This window comes from Pezoporus occidentalis, unplaced genomic scaffold (assembly GCF_034315485.1).
Source record: "Pezoporus occidentalis ecotype Australia unplaced genomic scaffold, CSIRO_AGI_Poc_V1 ctg159, whole genome shotgun sequence".
In the NCBI taxonomy this organism is placed as follows: domain Eukaryota; kingdom Metazoa; phylum Chordata; class Aves; order Psittaciformes; family Psittacidae; genus Pezoporus; species Pezoporus occidentalis.
In genome coordinates, this window is record NW_026913415.1 from 2826277 (window position 1) to 2844105 (window position 17829).

General features: G+C 40.3%; 1 protein-coding gene across 4 annotated transcripts in view; it reads right to left on the minus strand.

The window, feature by feature from the left end:
- Positions 1–109: 109 nt before the first annotated feature.
- UBE2Q2 (ubiquitin conjugating enzyme E2 Q2) overlaps positions 110–17829 on the minus strand; it is a 47918-nt gene continuing 30198 nt past the window's right edge. For all 4 annotated transcript variants that reach the window (XM_062612249.1, XM_062612246.1, XM_062612250.1 and 1 more), the window contains 8 exons: positions 14694–14778; positions 10284–10344; positions 8150–8240; positions 7774–7832; positions 6210–6258; positions 4531–4626; positions 3477–3543; positions 110–1709 (listed from right to left, as the gene is read on the minus strand). In XM_062612249.1, coding sequence (XP_062468233.1) covers positions 1678–1709; positions 3477–3543; positions 4531–4626; positions 6210–6258; positions 7774–7832; positions 8150–8240; positions 10284–10344; positions 14694–14778 — 540 coding nt within the window. In that variant the 3' untranslated portion in view covers positions 110–1677. The remainder of the gene's footprint in view (positions 1710–3476; positions 3544–4530; positions 4627–6209; positions 6259–7773; positions 7833–8149; positions 8241–10283; positions 10345–14693; positions 14779–17829) is intronic.

Genomic DNA, 17829 nt, shown 5'->3' on the forward strand with positions numbered 1-17829 from the left:
CACAAGGAGGCGGGGACAGCAGGAGCAGCCACGCTACCGCCGCCTAGCGGCGGGGAGGACGCGAGGGCTCCTCACCACGCTTACACAGAGCACCACGGACCCAGCGCACTTCGTAAAATGGTTTTTATTCATAAACTTGATGCAAGTTTACAAATTACTGTACATTGCCAGGGCGCTCCGCCGGGAGAAACGGAACCGCACCCGGGGCCGGCTCTGCCCCCCCCGGCACCGCGGCTGGGTGCGCTGCAAGCCCGGCAGCGCGGCACCCAGCGCACCAGGGCAGCCGCGCGGGCTGGAAGCGGGGCCAAGCCTCTCCCATCCTTTCGTTCGAGCTAAAACCTGGATGTGGGAGCAAACGCCCAGGGAGCCGCGGGTGCCTGGCGGAGGAGAGAGCACAGGGGTGATAGTCAACTGAAAACAGAACAGAAACATGCGTCTGCGCTTCGAGAGAGTGCTTAACTCACGGTGCGGCCCCGCACCGGAGCGAAGGACTAGTACTACAACCAAAATAGAATCGATTTAGTTAAGGCAATGAAATATACTGTAATTACACAGACCCAGATTCGTTTCCTAATAAAGAACCAGCAGTTCCCATTCATCTCTCCATCACAAAACCACTGTCATGACTATGGCAACGTTTCTTAAACCTCTGACTCAGGTGATGTGTTTTTGTACTTTAGTGTAGCTTTTATATAAAAAATTTCATCCAAGGACTTTCATCTCGATTTGTGCCAATCACTTTTATAAGTTCATTAGTTTACAAATGATTGCAACAACCCGTTAATAAAATGGAACACCTAAAAAGGTTCTTTTTTTTTAGTATTTTAAATAACTTCAAGCTTCATACTGCGGCTCTTCTTGTTAAGGAGCTTGAGCCAACAAGTAGCAGGAACAGCTCAGCAAGTTCTGATGCCCCAGTGGAAGTGACTAGTTACAAGGTTTTATTGGCACAGCCTTGCTCTGCTTCAAAAAAATTACAAAATAAACCAAAAAAAAAGGAAAAAAAAAATTAACATAACCTAAACAAAGAACATCTCTTCCAAAAACCAGTTCATATTCTCATACAGCCATGAAAAATGTTTAATGACTTAACATACATGTGTTCTTCCTATATCATTAATTTGGAAATACTACAAATGCTGTCATTTTAGACCAGAAAAAAAAAAACAAAACAAAAACCTACTGTGATTTGCAAGACCTGACACCTCCTAAAACAGTATTAAACAAAGGTATTAAACTTCTTGGCTTTAAATGAAAACGATACAATGCAAGTCTCTGCAGTTTGCCTTTTGCAAAAGGTAAGAAATACACAAAAGTGTGTTGAACAACTCACTCCTATTGAATGATCTTCAGTAACTCAGTAGCCTGCTGGAGGGAGCTTATACTTTCAAATAAAAAAGGGAGAAGGGAGGGCATGGCCCAAATATGCTGAATCCATAAGAACAAATACGGTAAAGGCCCAAACTGCTCAGTCCAGATACCTAAGAAGAGCGGAATGGTAAGGCTGTAACTTATACTTTACGTGTCAGTTGACAGATTATCCACTAACTTATCTAATAGCTAAAGTCTTCAGTACAGCTGTTATAGGGGCACTCATAGCTTGAGTCTGTGTGTTGGAAAACATAAAAAAGAGCTTGTTTTGTTGACATTGGTCCATGTATGCAACAGTCCTCAACGTTAGCCATCTTCTTTTGGAGGAGTGTACCAGCCTGCAGGGAACAGAGACATGCATTAGGTACCGACATCGCTATGTCAGGACAGTCCTACACTCCGTTTCTTGGAGATAGAAGTCTAGAACCTGGCTCCTTCCTTCCCTCTTTAAGGCCAGCTCAGCAAGATCCAGTGCCCAAAATGCTAGTGGTCTGCAGTGGGACATAAAGCACATGGTATATTCCCAGATCACACCCAGTATTTGGGTGTGAAAACTTAATATTTCCACGTTTGGGGTTTTTTGTGGCAGCAGCTATCCTGAGGTTGACAAGCTGGACATGAACAGGGGAAGCTGTTGAGAAGGAACATTGCTGTAACAAAACCAAATGAAATAGAGGTAAAACCCTCAAGTCTTCCAGCCATTTAACGCACAGACATACAAACATGACTACACTGGGATATTTGTCTATAAATCCCACCTCCCATACTGAAGAGCTAGGCACATACAAGCATTCGAATTGTTTATCCTACTTCTGTAAGTCTTGCTGCATCAACAGGCTCAAAAATGTCAGTTGAATAACTTGTCTCTTGACTGGATTTGGCATGTTTAGCAGCTGAATCACACCTGAACAAATGTGCATAGGGGATTTTTTTTTAGTCACCTTCAAATCTCCAACCTTAATTCCCCAACACTACTGTAAAAATTCCTCTGATTTTTTTGTACAGTGAATAAGCAGCCTATTTACTTTGTCCCAGAGAACAGGTAGCAAAAATACACCTTTTACAGCAGCTATAAATGCTGTGGATGCTTTGTGTACAGCTCGTGACATGGTAGTAATCACTGTAGGCTAGCACATAGCTACAAGTAAAGAGAGCACCATGCTGGCTTCTGTAGTGAACTAAAAAAGCAAAAGGCTTGGTTAATGGCAAAATCAAAATACCATAAAATTGGAAAGCATTTTAAAGTTGTCATCTTTGATCTTCCTCCCCCTTGTAGAGAAGGCATTATGTTCAATTTTAGAGGTAGGGAAACTGAGGTGCTCGCTCCAGCCACATTGAAATACACTAATGTTCACAGCAACATCAGTTCCCAGAAGACACTGGACCACAGGACATCACAGAAGTGGTAAGTGGACTTAACTCCCTTGCCATGACACCAGGGTACCACTTCTACTGACTACTTTTACATAACATGTCAGTCACTTAAACCTTTTAAAGCCTCAGGTCATTTGTTGTCTCCTCATCCTGGCACAATGAACACAATTATACCTGAAGCACTTGAACACTTGTTTCATGCAGCTAAGAGACCATAAACTGGCTTTAAATAGAACAATAAATGTGTCTCCCATTTCTATTGGGACAGTTTTCCGGACAGTGCACTTGACTTGGACTTCTTGTATTTTCTAAACCTCTGGTCTTCCTTTCCACTTTATCGCTTCCTTAACGATTACTGCAAGGTCTTGCCACATTGAAACAAACCCCTTCAGGGAAAGAGGTAAACCTCCAGCAGCCACTTCACTAAGACACTCTGAAAGCTCCAGTAACAATGAAGTTCCTAGATCAGCTGGCCGAAAATGAAATTGAACCACCTTTCAAAAGACAGCAGGAACACACGGAACATCCACGTAAGCTGGAAAAGTTGCAATGATTGTTAGTCAAGTTACTTTAAGCACTGTTGTCTTCCTAGTGCAAGATGAGAAAGAAACACAGTATGTTCTTTCCAAGCCAACATAAGACACTCTGGCACTTAGAAGTTTTACTGAGGCCAAATATCAATCCCCAGGTTGCTATGCAGACAAGAACAAAAATCAAAAGAATGTACATACCATTTTTCTCATGTATTTGTACTAGTGACTTATAGGACTGCTGTGCTCTTGCTAGGTTATATTGATTCTGAAAGGAGAAAAAGCTAACATAAAAAACTGGCAGCCAGACACGTGAGACTTAAAAACAGTTTTACAATGAAACTCTGCATCAGACTTACAATTAAAAACCATGCACAGTGTTACAACATTCCTGGATTTAAGGCACAAGATTTTCAAAACAAATACCCTTATTTTCTCATTTCTTTTCCATCATCATAACAGTAATTTGTACACCCTGACTGCTGGAAAGGCCCCTCTTTGAGAGGGTTAAGAACCTGAGCAACTGGAATGAAGGCTTCAGGCAACGTGCCTTGCTCAGCTGACCAGTTACTGGGTTAGACAGAATGGTGATCATAAACTTTTACATCTTACCTACCTAGGTGACTATCCTTGGAGGAGTGCTTAAAAACTAGCATCCAAGTGACAGTCTCATTCACTTAAATATTTAAACATCCTTTGGAAACAGCATTTCATACTTCAAAGTCTCTTAAGTTACAGCCTGTTACCAGCACGCCCACTTGAACTGAACTGTGATTTTCATTAATGTTGAACAGCTAGCTCAGGATTTGCATGGCATTATTTTTCACCCTCTCATGAAACTTTGCAGGTGCTTGGGCCAGCTAAAGGAGGAGAACTCCTTAATATCAGCATACGCTACCCTGGCAGCCAGGCTGTCATCTACAGCCCTTCTCAGATCTGGAATTTCCAAATACTCCTGATTACCAATGCCGATACCACTTCCTTCCCCACCTTGCCAATACAGGGATAGATAGTGCAAGTCTAACTGCTTACACACCCTGCCCATCCCAAGGTTTTATCCTCCCATGTTCATCATTTAACAAACTCGGAGTTAACTGCCAATAAAATACTCACACATGCACCAGATGTCATGATAAATCAAAATGCAAATATATATGCAATGACAATTCTGGTGTTAAGCATCTTCTGTGCAACTCAGCAAACAAATGAAAGCCTAATAGGAACTTCTGTAACGGATATAACACAGCATATTTACCTTATTGGCTCCAAACTGTACTCTGGCTTTTCCTTTGACTAAAGTGGCATTGATCTGCATGATGACTGATTCTATTGAATAGGCACTGCTCCAGCCCTGGAGAAAGAAGGAAATATTTCTGTATAACATGTACTTGCTTCTTGTGCTCAGCTTACGCATTGATGTTGGGATATGTGCTGTGGGAGGTTTATTTTTCTGAACTCTGTTTTTAAAGTACTTGTTTTCAGTTAACAACAGAGAAACTCCGCAAAGTGCTATTACAGTCTTACTACTAAGAACTTGTAGGAAACCTGGAAAAGCTGATTCACACATTTCCAAAATGCAGCAAGACAGAAACAAGAGCAGTTCATTATTACACAGCTACAGGTTGGGCAGAGAAGAGATTCAGAGCAGCCCTGTGGAGAAGGACTTGAGGGTGCTGGTCAATGAGAAAATGAACATGAGCTGGCTTCAGTGTGCGCTCACAGCCCAGAAAGCAACCGTATCCTGGGCTGCATCAAAAGCAGCGTGACCAGCAGGTTGAAGGAGGTGATCCTGCCCCTCTGCTCTGCTCTTGTGAGACCTCACCTGGAGCATTGTGTGCAGTTCTGGTGTCCTCAATGTAAAAAGGACATGGAACTGTTGGAACAAGTCCAGAGGAGGCCACGAGGATGATCAGGGGACTGGAGCACCTCCGTTATGAAGACAGGCTGAGGAAGTTGGGGCTGTTCAGCCTGGAGAAGAGAAGGCTGCGTGGAGACCTCATAGCAGCCTTCCAGTATCTGAAGGGGGCCTATAGGGATGCTGGGGAGGGACTCTTCATTAGGGACTGTAGTGACAGGACAAGGGGCAATGAGTTAAAACTTAAACAGGGGAAGTTTAGATTGGATATAAGGAAGAAATTCTTTCCTGTTAGGGTGGTGAGGCACTGGAATGGGTTGCCCAAGGAAGCTGTGAATGCTCCATCCCTGGCAGTGTTCAAGGCCAGGTTGGACAGAGCCTTGGGTGACATGGTTTAGTGTGAGGTGTCCCTGCCCATGGCAGGGGGTTTGGAACTGGATGATCTTAAGGTCCTTTCCAACCCTATCTATCCTATGATTACAGCATTTACACATTTTCAGCAACATCACAACAGAAATTACTTCTTGGAAGCAGCAGCAAAGATTGCTATCCAATGAAGCCATTCAGTGAGCTATGACAGTTCTGCCCCATGAAAGTTACTGCTCATCTCTGGCTTTGCTTCACCTTCCAAGGTTCACAAAAGTTTCTGCCAGAGCCTGCAAAATGGTTACTTCATTCATTTACTTATCTGAAGAGAAAACCAATCACTGTCTACACAAGAGTCATCCGTGCCTAGAATCTTCTGCATTCCTCACTTCTCCCGGGTGAAACAATGTGTCTTGCTCCTCAGAACTCACTCTTTACACCAGCTTCCTCCCAGAAATTCTGAGAGCTCAGAGCTGATGTGTTCTCACTTCTTGCCTCTTCTTCAGACCTCTTGTAAGCCATCCAAGGCAGAAAAGAAGCTCTCTCACAAGATCAGCAAGGCAAATCTTGTGGGACTGAGGTTTATTCCACCATATTCCCTTTGGAGTGTGCAACTGATTCCACACAGGGATTCTTCATCTCAGGGGAAACACCTATTTGCATGATTTTAAAGCATGCTTTGTTATTATCCAGATAACAGAGCCTGTGTTCACCTGTTTAGTAAGAAGCTCCATGCATAATGCACCCCCTCCTAGGACATACCTAGAAACAGACATGAAAGAAAATATATTTGGCATCAACAGTTGGTAAAAGCTGAAACAGTTCACAGCACTTTAAGCTCTTGCAGGCTGGTTTGGTGAATTTGTTGTTTACATGAAGCTGAAATGCCCTTTAACCAGTAACACACTGTACCTAGCTGGCCATGTTATACTTGAGCAAAGAAGATTATTATTTTTTTTTGGTCTAACAATACTAAATTCCTTTAGTTAAAACCAGTGACTGAGCTAGTCTGCACAACTGCTTACACAACTGTACACACACCATGAAAGAAGGTTGCTTTATATGGTTGTACTACCATATACTACCTATACTATGGTGTATACAGTACTATAGTGCTATACTGATGTGCAGTTGTAGAAACAAACAAATTGACTTCTGTAAAGAAAGCGGATACAATTCCAAAGACTGTAGGTGCACCTGCAAATCAAAGGTGTAGGCGAATGAGATAAAGGAGCTCTTCCCCTATAAAACACTTTCTAATTTCAATAACACTTCATCATGCATTCTGCTGACTGGGACCCAGCAGTCAAAACACCTGGTCATCACAAAACCTGGGCTGGGGGAATAGAAGTTACCACTCCAAAAATGCAGCCTCTCCTATGATCAAGACATTCAACCAGCATAGACAGGGAAACAATTACTGAGAACGTGCTGGGCCACTCTCTCTTTCATACTCCAGAGAAGTCCAAGTACAGCAAAATCAGAATCCAAATGAGCTTTCTGGTGTCTGGCACTGCTTGTTCATTTCTGGGTAGCAGAAGCCCTCACGAACATTCTTTACCTGCCCTAACCATTTCTTGAATGCAAAACAGACACACAGCAATTAAAATCAAATTGGAATCAGCACCAGCTATCACAGACTGCCTTTTCAAATACACAGCTATAATTTCCTGTCAGCAGGAGATGCTTAAAAGCCTTAGAAGGGAAATTTAATTTGCTCTCCAAGGATATATACAAGTTTCTGTGCCACTTCAAACATTCTACATGACTTTTGGAGCATCGTGTTGAGTTAATTTTAGTATTTGGGGGCTAGCATTTAAGGATGTTTTTGATAAAAATTTTATGGCAGTGATACCAGCAAGAGAGAGCCAGTCATGACTACAGTTTAAGGCAACACAGGGATCAAGACCCCTTCAAAGGACCAACTCAAAACACCCTGCAACAGAAGTAACAGCGATGTTAACCATCCACAAAAAGAGGGCAGCTCTTGAACACTGCGGCAGGCACAGAGCCTTTCAAAGCTAGACACAAACTAAGCAATTCAAAGAGGAATTGCACCCAGCTGTTTGCCTGCTATTACTTCAGAAAGCTTGAGAAACAAACCTGCATATAGCACTCTGAGCTTTGCAAACTCACGGCCTACAGCAGCTCAGGTACATATTTAGGGGAAGTTTCTAGAAGTCTACATGTGAGTCTCAAAACTTTCCCAACCCATCAATCTCAAGTTGTAACATTTTCACCACAAAGTAAGATTTCTGCAAGGCAACTCAAACCTACCCTCCTGTGAGCACTGGAGATACCACTCGTACAAAGGGAGGATCAAAAGGGAAGTTATCCTGAAAAGCGTAACAAAAACCAGGTTAAGAAATATACTTATTTAAGACACTGTTTTCCAACCAGGAAGTGTTTCAGTCACCTTATTTGGCAAATGAGATTTAAAGCAGAAGTTTTCAGTTCTGTAGAAATCACTTTCCCACAGTACTGGCTAAAGAGCAAGTACTGGGAAGCTTCAGTAGCAAATACAGTTGCTTTTCTTTTTTCTTATTAATGCTACAGCTCTATCTTTACCCATGTAACAGCTGAGGGTCATTTCAGTCACTTCCTACAAGATGGCAGAAATTTAACCCCAGCATTTCTTCCCATAGACACATACCTTAAAAGAGAAGTTGAGTAAAATGTATTCTACACCTTCTTTCTCTTTTAAGACCTGAAGATCACTGTGCAGTGGGCTATCAGGATCAACCCTATAAAAGAAGCAGGGGGAGACCTTGGATGAAGTTACTATTTTCACTACCTGTAAAGAGTAATTACTCTTAAATACCTCCTTCAGGTATTTGTAGCTTACAAACTGCAATTTAAGGTAAACTGTAGAAAACTCCTGCTCCTTTTACAAAGTAAACACTTTGCTATGAGATCAGCCTGAAAGCTTGCTTCAATGCATTACATTCCCATTGCTATGTCATTTGCATAGTCATCTATGACTATATATTATTATATATAGTTGTCCATATATTTACAGTTAGTACAAAGTAACCTGTTTATCTGAAACCAGCAATTTTAATTCTCTACAGTTGGCTGAAAATAAATGTTCCAACAAGAGGGGTGAAGAAAAAAATTAACATTAAGACTGTAGTGATCTAGTTTTCAGTACACAGTAAATCCTTTACTTTATGCGATCCTAGTTCCATCGCAGCTGTTAAAAGTAACCTGCATCAGCACAAGTACTAAAGCCAGCAGCTTCTGCCTACCAGTTTCATCAACTGCTTCTTGTAACATGCTGGCGATGAGCAGCCCAGACATTCATTCAGACACTTGCAGGTTAATCCCACCTAGGCTCTGACACCCCAGCAGCTTTTAAAAGAGCCCAGTCAAAAAAATGCCTGCTACAAGCCTAAAGCGTATGTTAAAGGGACTGATGGGCTATTACATCTAATCCTCTGCTACAAGTGAAACCACAAACTTGATAGATCCTATTTCAGAATTACTTGGGCAGCTTCCTACCAATGGGAAGCCCATTCAGAATAAAATCTCCCAGTGCTTAGAAACCCATCACTTGCACCCATAGCTTGCACTGGGCCAGTTCACTGTTACTTGTTCTAGTAACAGTATGGTTTCTTAATCAAATAGCCTCTAACATTTACCCCCTCATATAGTCTGCACACATTTCATTTGTTTTCAGATGCTTTTTGATGGGATAGACAAAACCAATACTTCTCTTCTCTTAGTCATCCTGGAAGCCATTCTCTGCATGCACTCCATTTTGTCTTTCTTGAGAGCAGAAAGTCAGCCCTGTCCACAGCACTTGAAAAGAGGTTTCAAATCACTTCACAGTGGTTTGAGCACTTTGTTACAGAAGCACTCGACAGACAAGGCCTCCTGTAATATGGCACAGATTTTTCATATATACGTCATAGCTGCCATTTTCAGCTTCAAAATGTTCCTATGCCTATGATTACACTAAGGGAAAAAAGCCTTTATTTCAGCAGCTGGTGACATAGTAATTCAAGTCTTACCACTAGGACAGGGCAACAATTCCTACAGGCAGGTAAATCATTGTGCTGAAACAGCTTACGTCCTTATTCACCATGACCTACCTAAATTGATGGAAGTTCCTTCCATCTTTTGCTACCACCTAGTCTGGACAGGCTTTTCCTTCCTACAGGCTTACCTTGTAGGATGATTGCGGATGACCTTTATCAGGAATTATTTCAATACAACAGCTCTAGAATTAAAGTTATGGACTTTGGACACAACAAAATGAGTCGTCTAGTGCATGTACTGAAAAGCAGTACGTAAAAGATGACAGCTTATGAGTCATAATTATGTTATACCTAAAAGTGTCAGTCCTATGTGTCTGCTCAAGTGTAGAGATGAAGAACCAATGACACTGAGACAGTTCTGTTCCTTCTCACATCTTGAATAAAACTAGAAGCTGCATTTTCTTGAAATTAAAACCAAAAACCAAAATAAAACCATCCAGACAAAGGCTCTGGAAAAAAAATGCATTAAAGTTTCATATTTTGGAGTCATTTTGGAAAGAGAACTGCACAGTAATGAAAGCTCCAGTAATACACACTCTGTTGGCTGTGCAAAGGGGGGGTGGTTTTCTTGCCAGCTCAATAATTACTCCAGTTCAATCTCTGCACACATTTCTGTATACCAGAACTGTAGCCACCACACACTATTTTATATGCTCTGGCTAGAGATTCTCATTTATCAAAGATAAGAATCTCTGAAGGAATCACAAAACAGGTTCTTCAGAACATGACAAAACTTCAGTGACTTACTTTAGAAGCTTAACGTGCCATTCATACAAGCTGTCATTTACCAGTTCCACTGAATATATCCCTGTAGAAACATGAGATAGAATTAATTACACACTAAAAAGTTAACAAGGTAAAATTTAGTAAAAACATTGTTTGCTTTTGAGTACAAATACTGTCAGAAGATGTAAGCAATAGATAAGATACTGATAGAGCCACATTCATCCTCAATAGCAGAAGCACTTCTGAGCAACTATAAGGAAACAAGTTCTTTCACTTCTAATAGAAAAAAAAACCACAACACATAGAATCCAAATGTTTTTCTGACACATAACCACTTCCCCCGCTCCCAGGTCCCCTTGGAACTTCCCACAGCTACAACCCCAACTTGCTTAGTACTCAGTATATTTTACACCCAGTACAGGACCAACGCGCTTTTAAAACACTTAACACACAGTCTGAGTATGCAGCATAACCCATATTTATTTCCCAGGTTCTCAGCAGTGTTGGCACCCCAGGACAGGACACAGGACAGTGCATGGAGGGGAAATCCAGGAAAAGAAGATACTGCATTGGGTGAAGCGCCTTTCCTACAGCTGGCCAAAGGCGGCAGAAAGGTGCACTAAAAGAACAGCTGTCTCTGGAAGCCAGCTGGTGATTTTCAATGGTCTGGTTGTTTTAAGCATGTAAAATAATAGTTACACCTTTCACTCAAGGGAAGGATGAAAGGTTATTTGCCATTCTCCTGTATTTTCAAGCTTCCTCTCTGCAGATGCTCACAAGCAGTCCAGGAAGAAACAATAACCCTTTAAGATTTAGAAAATACTATCAGCGATGCCCCAAAGCTTCATCTCTTCCCTCACAGACTATTCATGCATACACACTGAACAACCATGATTACACTTGTGACCTGGGCTAATATTTAACAGCATATCTGGTGCTGACGTAATTATCTGGAAGATGTACGCAATTGAGGAATCAGCCCAGGATGTCTGAAGGCTCCACCAGCAACAGACTGCAGTCACTGCATTCTCTCCAGGGAACTAAAGTATTCATATGTCTGAAATTTGTTATTCTAGAGTAGATCATCTTGCAGCTGAAACTTTCAAGCATTAGTACTGGGAGTACAGATGACATTTCAAGCTGCCCAGGCACCTTTATTTCTAAAGCATTCCAAAACTCAATAAACCAGGTAAAGAAATCATGCTAGTTTCTCTGTACCACAGTGCCACCAACAAGTTTAGGACTGACAAGGTGTGCCTTAAAAGAACAGCAAGCTACTTATTCAGCCTTTCAGGCACCTACGTTTTGAGCTGAATACTACCTGTATGTTCTCAGGAACAGCAGCAGCAGCAGGGCTGCTCTCTGCCGTGGTATAGAAGCTTGTTAACAACACTGTCCAAAGTTCAGGGGTGGGGTGTTTAATAGTCAAGAGGTGTTTTTTGGAACCAGCTCATATACTTTTTGCTCAATTTAGGCAGAGGGCTATCCATAGAGGTGATGGAAGCAAAAGCAAGCACACAGAACCATGAAGCCAGCAAAAAATTAAAGATGAAGAGGTGGGAAGAAAAGCAACTCCTTCCAAAATAGAGGCAATGTCTTACTCATTGCAACTTTACTACAACTAGAAGTAAAGCCCATACAGTCTTTGGCTACAGCAGTGAGCTATATCTCTATATATACTTCACTACATATGAATAACAGTTGTGAAAAAGATGAACAGAAAATATTTCCATTAGTATCTCCAAATTCTTTGTTCCTCCCTCTTCTTCCTTCTCTCTGTCATGCTCACCCCCCAGTGATATTAAAACCCTTGTGAACTCTTCAATGTGAACTAACCAAATCTCCAACCTTATGTTTGGAACCGTGATAATCTGAGTTAGGAGGACTTGTGACTCCTATTATGAAAACAAGTGAATGAAACTGTCTAATTTATTGCAGAATCTCTTAACCTGCTGAAGTATTTTACTTCTGTTAGCTCATAAGAAAATGAGCTTTCTGTTTGATCTTAAGGGTACTTCTTCACTTAGATTTTCCAGGTAGATAAGCAACTTTCCTGTTGACAGCAAGTTGGCTGTCATCTTTTGCTTGAACAATAGCATTTCAATCAGTAAAGGAGCTTCAGTTCCAAAATGGACACTACTTTGAGTGTACACACACAGCTGAAGTCCTGGCAGTGTTTTTTAATGCTACTTTTTATTAAAACAGTTTAACAGAAAAGAAAAAAATTAAAGGACTATTACTACAACTATTACCTGCTTCAGCAGCCCCAGTGCTGTCCTGTTGTCAATCCTGAAGACATGTAACCTCATATACCCTAACTAAAGTGATTCTTACGCAACTGACAAGCAGCCTTAGATGTTCTGGCTTACATTAGCAAAAATGAAAACAGACTTAAAATCACCTTGCAACAGTTACCAGAACCTTTAAGTTTCACAATGGTTCCCTCTGTGCGTTAATGGTAAGAAATTAAATTAAGGGGAAAATGGACCATGGAGCAAGTTCTCAGAAAAAGATCACAGGTAAAAAAAAAAACAAAACCAATGATCTACCATGCCCCTGCTCCCATGGTGGCAGTTATCTAACAACTAAACACAGACCCAGGCTAGAAAAGCAGGAGGTTTGTGCAAAGGAGAGGAGCTGATATTAAACTTATTAAAGTCCTAAGATTAAAAGAAGCCATAAGGAATGGATCTAGGTACATTTTATAACAAACAACATCATTTACTGGCACCATTTAATAAATGTAGCAATAGGATGCTGTTACAAAGCAGGACTGCCATGGTTTTATAGCATCAACCCCCACTTGACACTTCACTTCATCAACATTTTTTGGAAAAGGCATCCAGCTGTACTTTTTTTACATATTCCTAAGTCATAAGCTAATAGTAAGTTACTATACCCTTCCTAGGATCTCAGCTTCCTTTCCAGTTTAGCAGGGTTTACTTTTCCTCATCAGGGTATGCTTTCCTGCATCAGGAGTTATGTCTTTTGCAACTAGTTAAGGCTCGTTATTAATCTAAAGCCAAGAAATGGCATTATTAAGGAACCTAAATCCTCTCCTCAAAATACACCTATTACAGGGGCTCTTTGGTGACTCCAGCAGTACTACTAGGATTAAGCACCACACAGTCTTTACAGTCGAGTAGAGTTGTTATAGCCAATCTTTGTTCTAACCACTGAAACGAACCCTGAAGACCCTACACGGGCAGTGAAGCATCCCATGTGACTAACACAGATCTATTTCTAGGCTCTTCCTTAGTCCCAGTAATCCATTCTTTGCTGGACAGATGGTGATTAGGGCATACTGGTAAGCACTCAGTTGCAGTAAAGCCTAAAAGAAGTAGGCTAGCGTTAGATCAACACTAGGTGACCTAATCAAATTTATACTTCAGACACTGTCCACAGTACTTGAGCACATAAAACTATTTACCTTAAATATGGCAAATCAAAACAGGAGCTTAATGTCGCTTCAACTCTGTCCTTTAAAATGCCTTAGCCACTGAGTGAGATTTAAGACCACAAGAAACAAACTACGGCAGAAGTTCAGTAAGAGACAGAGGATTACAATTTAGACTAATTTTCTAATTGGGCATTCTTTCTGTTCCCATTCTGGTTCTCACATCCGGCTGCAGTGGTGGAGTTGTCTACTCAGCTGACCTACAGGAATACAACTTGCCTGAAATCTGTGTTATCTCTATTTCTTGTACGGTGACACTCAGACAATTCAATATACTGATTCCTTTGCTGAGCTGTTTAGGTACAGCCCTTCTATGCAGCAAATAGAACAGAAAACCACCCACCTACCTAATACTAATCAGTGTTTGTTATTCAAACAAACTTAAAAAGCAAGCTTGTTTTCAATTACCATTTGTATCCTTATTCCAAGGAATATATAGAGCTCAGGATCAGATTAACACCATCACAATAGAAGTAACAGCAGTGTAGTTAAGGTTAAATCCTGTATAACAACAAATCCTTCTGCTGTTGAACACGAATCTCCCTATAGCAAGCATATCTTTGTGGGTAGTACTACCCACTAGTGGTAGTGGTCAAAGCTTTTGCCCTATATACCTGGAGAGCTGAATTTCAGGTAGTTTTGAAATCTCAAGAAATCCCACAGGCATAGTCTTGAATTGTTCTTCGTAGTCACCCACCCTGAGAGCATTCTTCTCAATGAAGTTTTGCGTTACAAAAAGGAAGAGCATTTTAGGAGGATATGTATCCTCACTTCCTTTCTCTCCACCGATACACTTTTATGTAACAAGAGTCTATACAATGTACGTATCCATGTATTTTTATATATGTGCACACATATACCTACATACACGTATATACATACATATGACAACAAAACACAGAATTAGCAGGACACATTTACCAAGAGAATACTTTTAAAGCTTATTTTAAGAAGGGAAATCTGAAGCATTTTACCTGTTTTATAACTCTGTGATCTATATATATCCCTGAGTTCTTTCATAAGTCGATCTGAAGCCTGAACTGACCCAGAGACTGCACCCTGAAACAAACAAAAGAAGACTGCAAATAAGCGAAAAGTAACATTTACAAACAGCTTTATTTCCATTACAAAGTTACAGTAACTCAAAGATTCTGTACTAGGATCAGGCTGCTGAAAACTTGCATTTTCTAGTGAGCAAGACTACTCAACAGAAACAAGACCCTCTAAAGCAGCACATTACTGTATTCTACTACATGGTATAGGTGATGCAAATTTTTAATCAAGGTACAACAGACATACTTCTCTGTTAAGTAATTTAATCTTTCTAGCATTTTGTTTCCAAGATGGATCCACAGTACATATCTAATAGGGAAATATTGCCTTTTACCTTCTACTCTTACACACTGGAAGGAAAAGAAAGACTAATGCTAAGAACAAGCTTCTGCACATAAAGTTTTACTGTTTTCTCAGAAGTGTATCTTTATTTGGTTACAAAAAAGGTAGAGGAGTTGGGAAGTATTTGCCACAGAGCAGTATCTGGATGCAGTAGGACTAATGAAAATACATAGAAAATGCAGAACAAAAGCAATACTATTGTGCGCAGAGTGAAAAAACCCCAGCACCTACACAGAGGAAGCATAAAGTAAGTAAATCTGAAAATACCAAATAATTTCTTGTGCTTTATCATAGTTCTTCTGGTTTATGCAACCAGGGCATGAATCTCTTCTATTCTTTCAGAGCTCAGTTCTGTATTACTCAGCATCTCAAAGCGACAAAATAACATACCACTTCTAAACCTGGTATTTTAGCCTGAGATACAGGGTGAAAGAAAAAAGAAAAAGAAAAGGAAAAAAAGTGACATGCATACAAAGTAACTGGCTCCCAAAAGCACCAGTTAGTGACAAACTAATGACCACACCAGTTATCAAGTAACTGATGTCTATTTAATACCAACAACTGCTGCACTGGATGTATTCTGCATACATCCCCAATGCTGACAGCTCTGTGACCTGGGTATTAAATTTTGCCTCAATTTTGAGCTTGAAAGTGAGGCCAGAACCTTTCTTTCTTACAAGACTGAAGTGCTTATTTAGAATAACATGATCGCCAAAAATACCTTCATTACTCTCTCCAATTCAATGCCAACACTAGCAGGACAGATTTTGATACTAAACCTTAGATGCTACATGATTACCTTGTTGGTATATGCCACCCAAAATACCATTTTACACTCAAGATTTTTGGAAAACAGAGATGAAAACAAGCGAAAACCCCTACCACCAAATACAGAAGAAGCCCTCGCCTAGAGTAAAGTTTGGTTCAGCTTCTCTATATGAAATACTGAATGATTACACTAGGTGTCTTGTTTTTCTACTCCATCTGTGAACTGGGAGAGACTTGGTTCTTCAGTTTTCTTTCAGACACCATGCACATCTATCTACAAACAGATTCTTCTTGGACAGAAGTGCCAGAGAAGTATTTCTGGAGAAGTCTGATGCAGTAATGACCATTGCTTAATACGTGAAACATCACCCCGACCGCCTGAAGTCAACAGTGACATTATATATTCTACAAGTTCTTAATTGTAGGATCAAATTATTTCTTAATAAGGATTAAATATCAGTACTAGTTACTTGATGCTAAAGCCTTCCCATACTCCTTTTGTCTTCTCTGTTCAGTAGCACCATATAATATGCTTAGCTTCATGCTATAATCTGTAGACTGCTCTTTCAGGCTACTCATTTTCATATTCCTCTGGATTTAATTATGCAGATTACTGAATTTCCACTAGTTTTTCTTAACAGACCAGTATGAAGAATGAACTTTCTAATTAAATATGCAAATTAAAGGCAACTCCTTTAATCTGTTTAAACAAAAGCTACACAAAGACAGGGCTCCAGAGAAGTCATTTCTCAGTTTACTCAAGTCCCTGCCTATAGAGCACTATCAGACAAAGAAAGAATTTCTCTTCCTTTAACAGCAGGTGAATAAATTTTTATGGGAAAAAGCAGCTTGATTATTCATACAAGTTACCTGCAAATTAGTACCATTTATACTACTTGCAGATTGGCTGGAAAAGGAAGCAGCACACTTAACACAGTGTTAAGCACCATTCTCTGTACAATGTCTGTGCTTTTTCAGACCTGTACTGTGTTAAGGTTGAGATTCATCAAAGCGTTGAATACAGAGGAAACTTCATAGGGAAGTGTGATTCCAGCTTTCTTCTGTGCAGGCTGTGCAATATCCTTGCTTCATCTGCTGCATTTCTTACTGAAGGAACTGGTTTAAATATTTCACAGAATATCAACCTCTAAATACAGGCAATTTAAAACCAACTTGGACTCTCAAAGACATCCTCCAGAAAACTGGTTTCCTCATTGCACATTTATTCCCATCAAATTAAGCTACTGAATTTCTGTACGTACAGTTGGAAGCTCACCTTTGCATGTGAAAATTTAAGGATCTTCTCTACTGTAGTAATTTAAAACTCCAGACCACATACACCTGTATGCTGTTTTAACTGATGAGAAACTGAAGTGATGTCTAAAAACAAAGGTTAATTTCAGTGTGTGTAAGCTAGACTCCGTAGATTTAGTCTATAACAGTATTTTGCACCCTTTTTTCCTAAGAGTTTCTGGTTGGGGTGCCCACTCCTACAGCAGTATTACAGGTAGTTAGACTCACTACTCTGATGAACTGATACGAGCTCAAACCAGTAATCTATGATCAAGAAAATGAGGCTAGCAAGCTTAACCTAAAAAGTTTAGCACAGAAGCTTACTTTGTGCTCTTAAGTACCCTTGGACAAAGCTGTAGATATTAACTCCTGTACCTCATAGTAACCTTAATGCCAAACACCACTGCTTTGAAACATGAACTCTCCATTCTGGTGTCGCTTTTGTTTTTACAACTACTGTTAAAGTACAGTTTAGAAGAGAGTATTACTTGCATCACACCATTGTGTGATACAGTTGAGCACTGAGTTCAGTTTTGACTATACTAGCACTAAAATTAACACTTTTAACTTTCAGGAACTCGCTATATGCTAAGTATAACTTTGAAGACTGAATTCAGATCTAGATAATGGAGTATCCTTCCAGAAAAGTGGAAC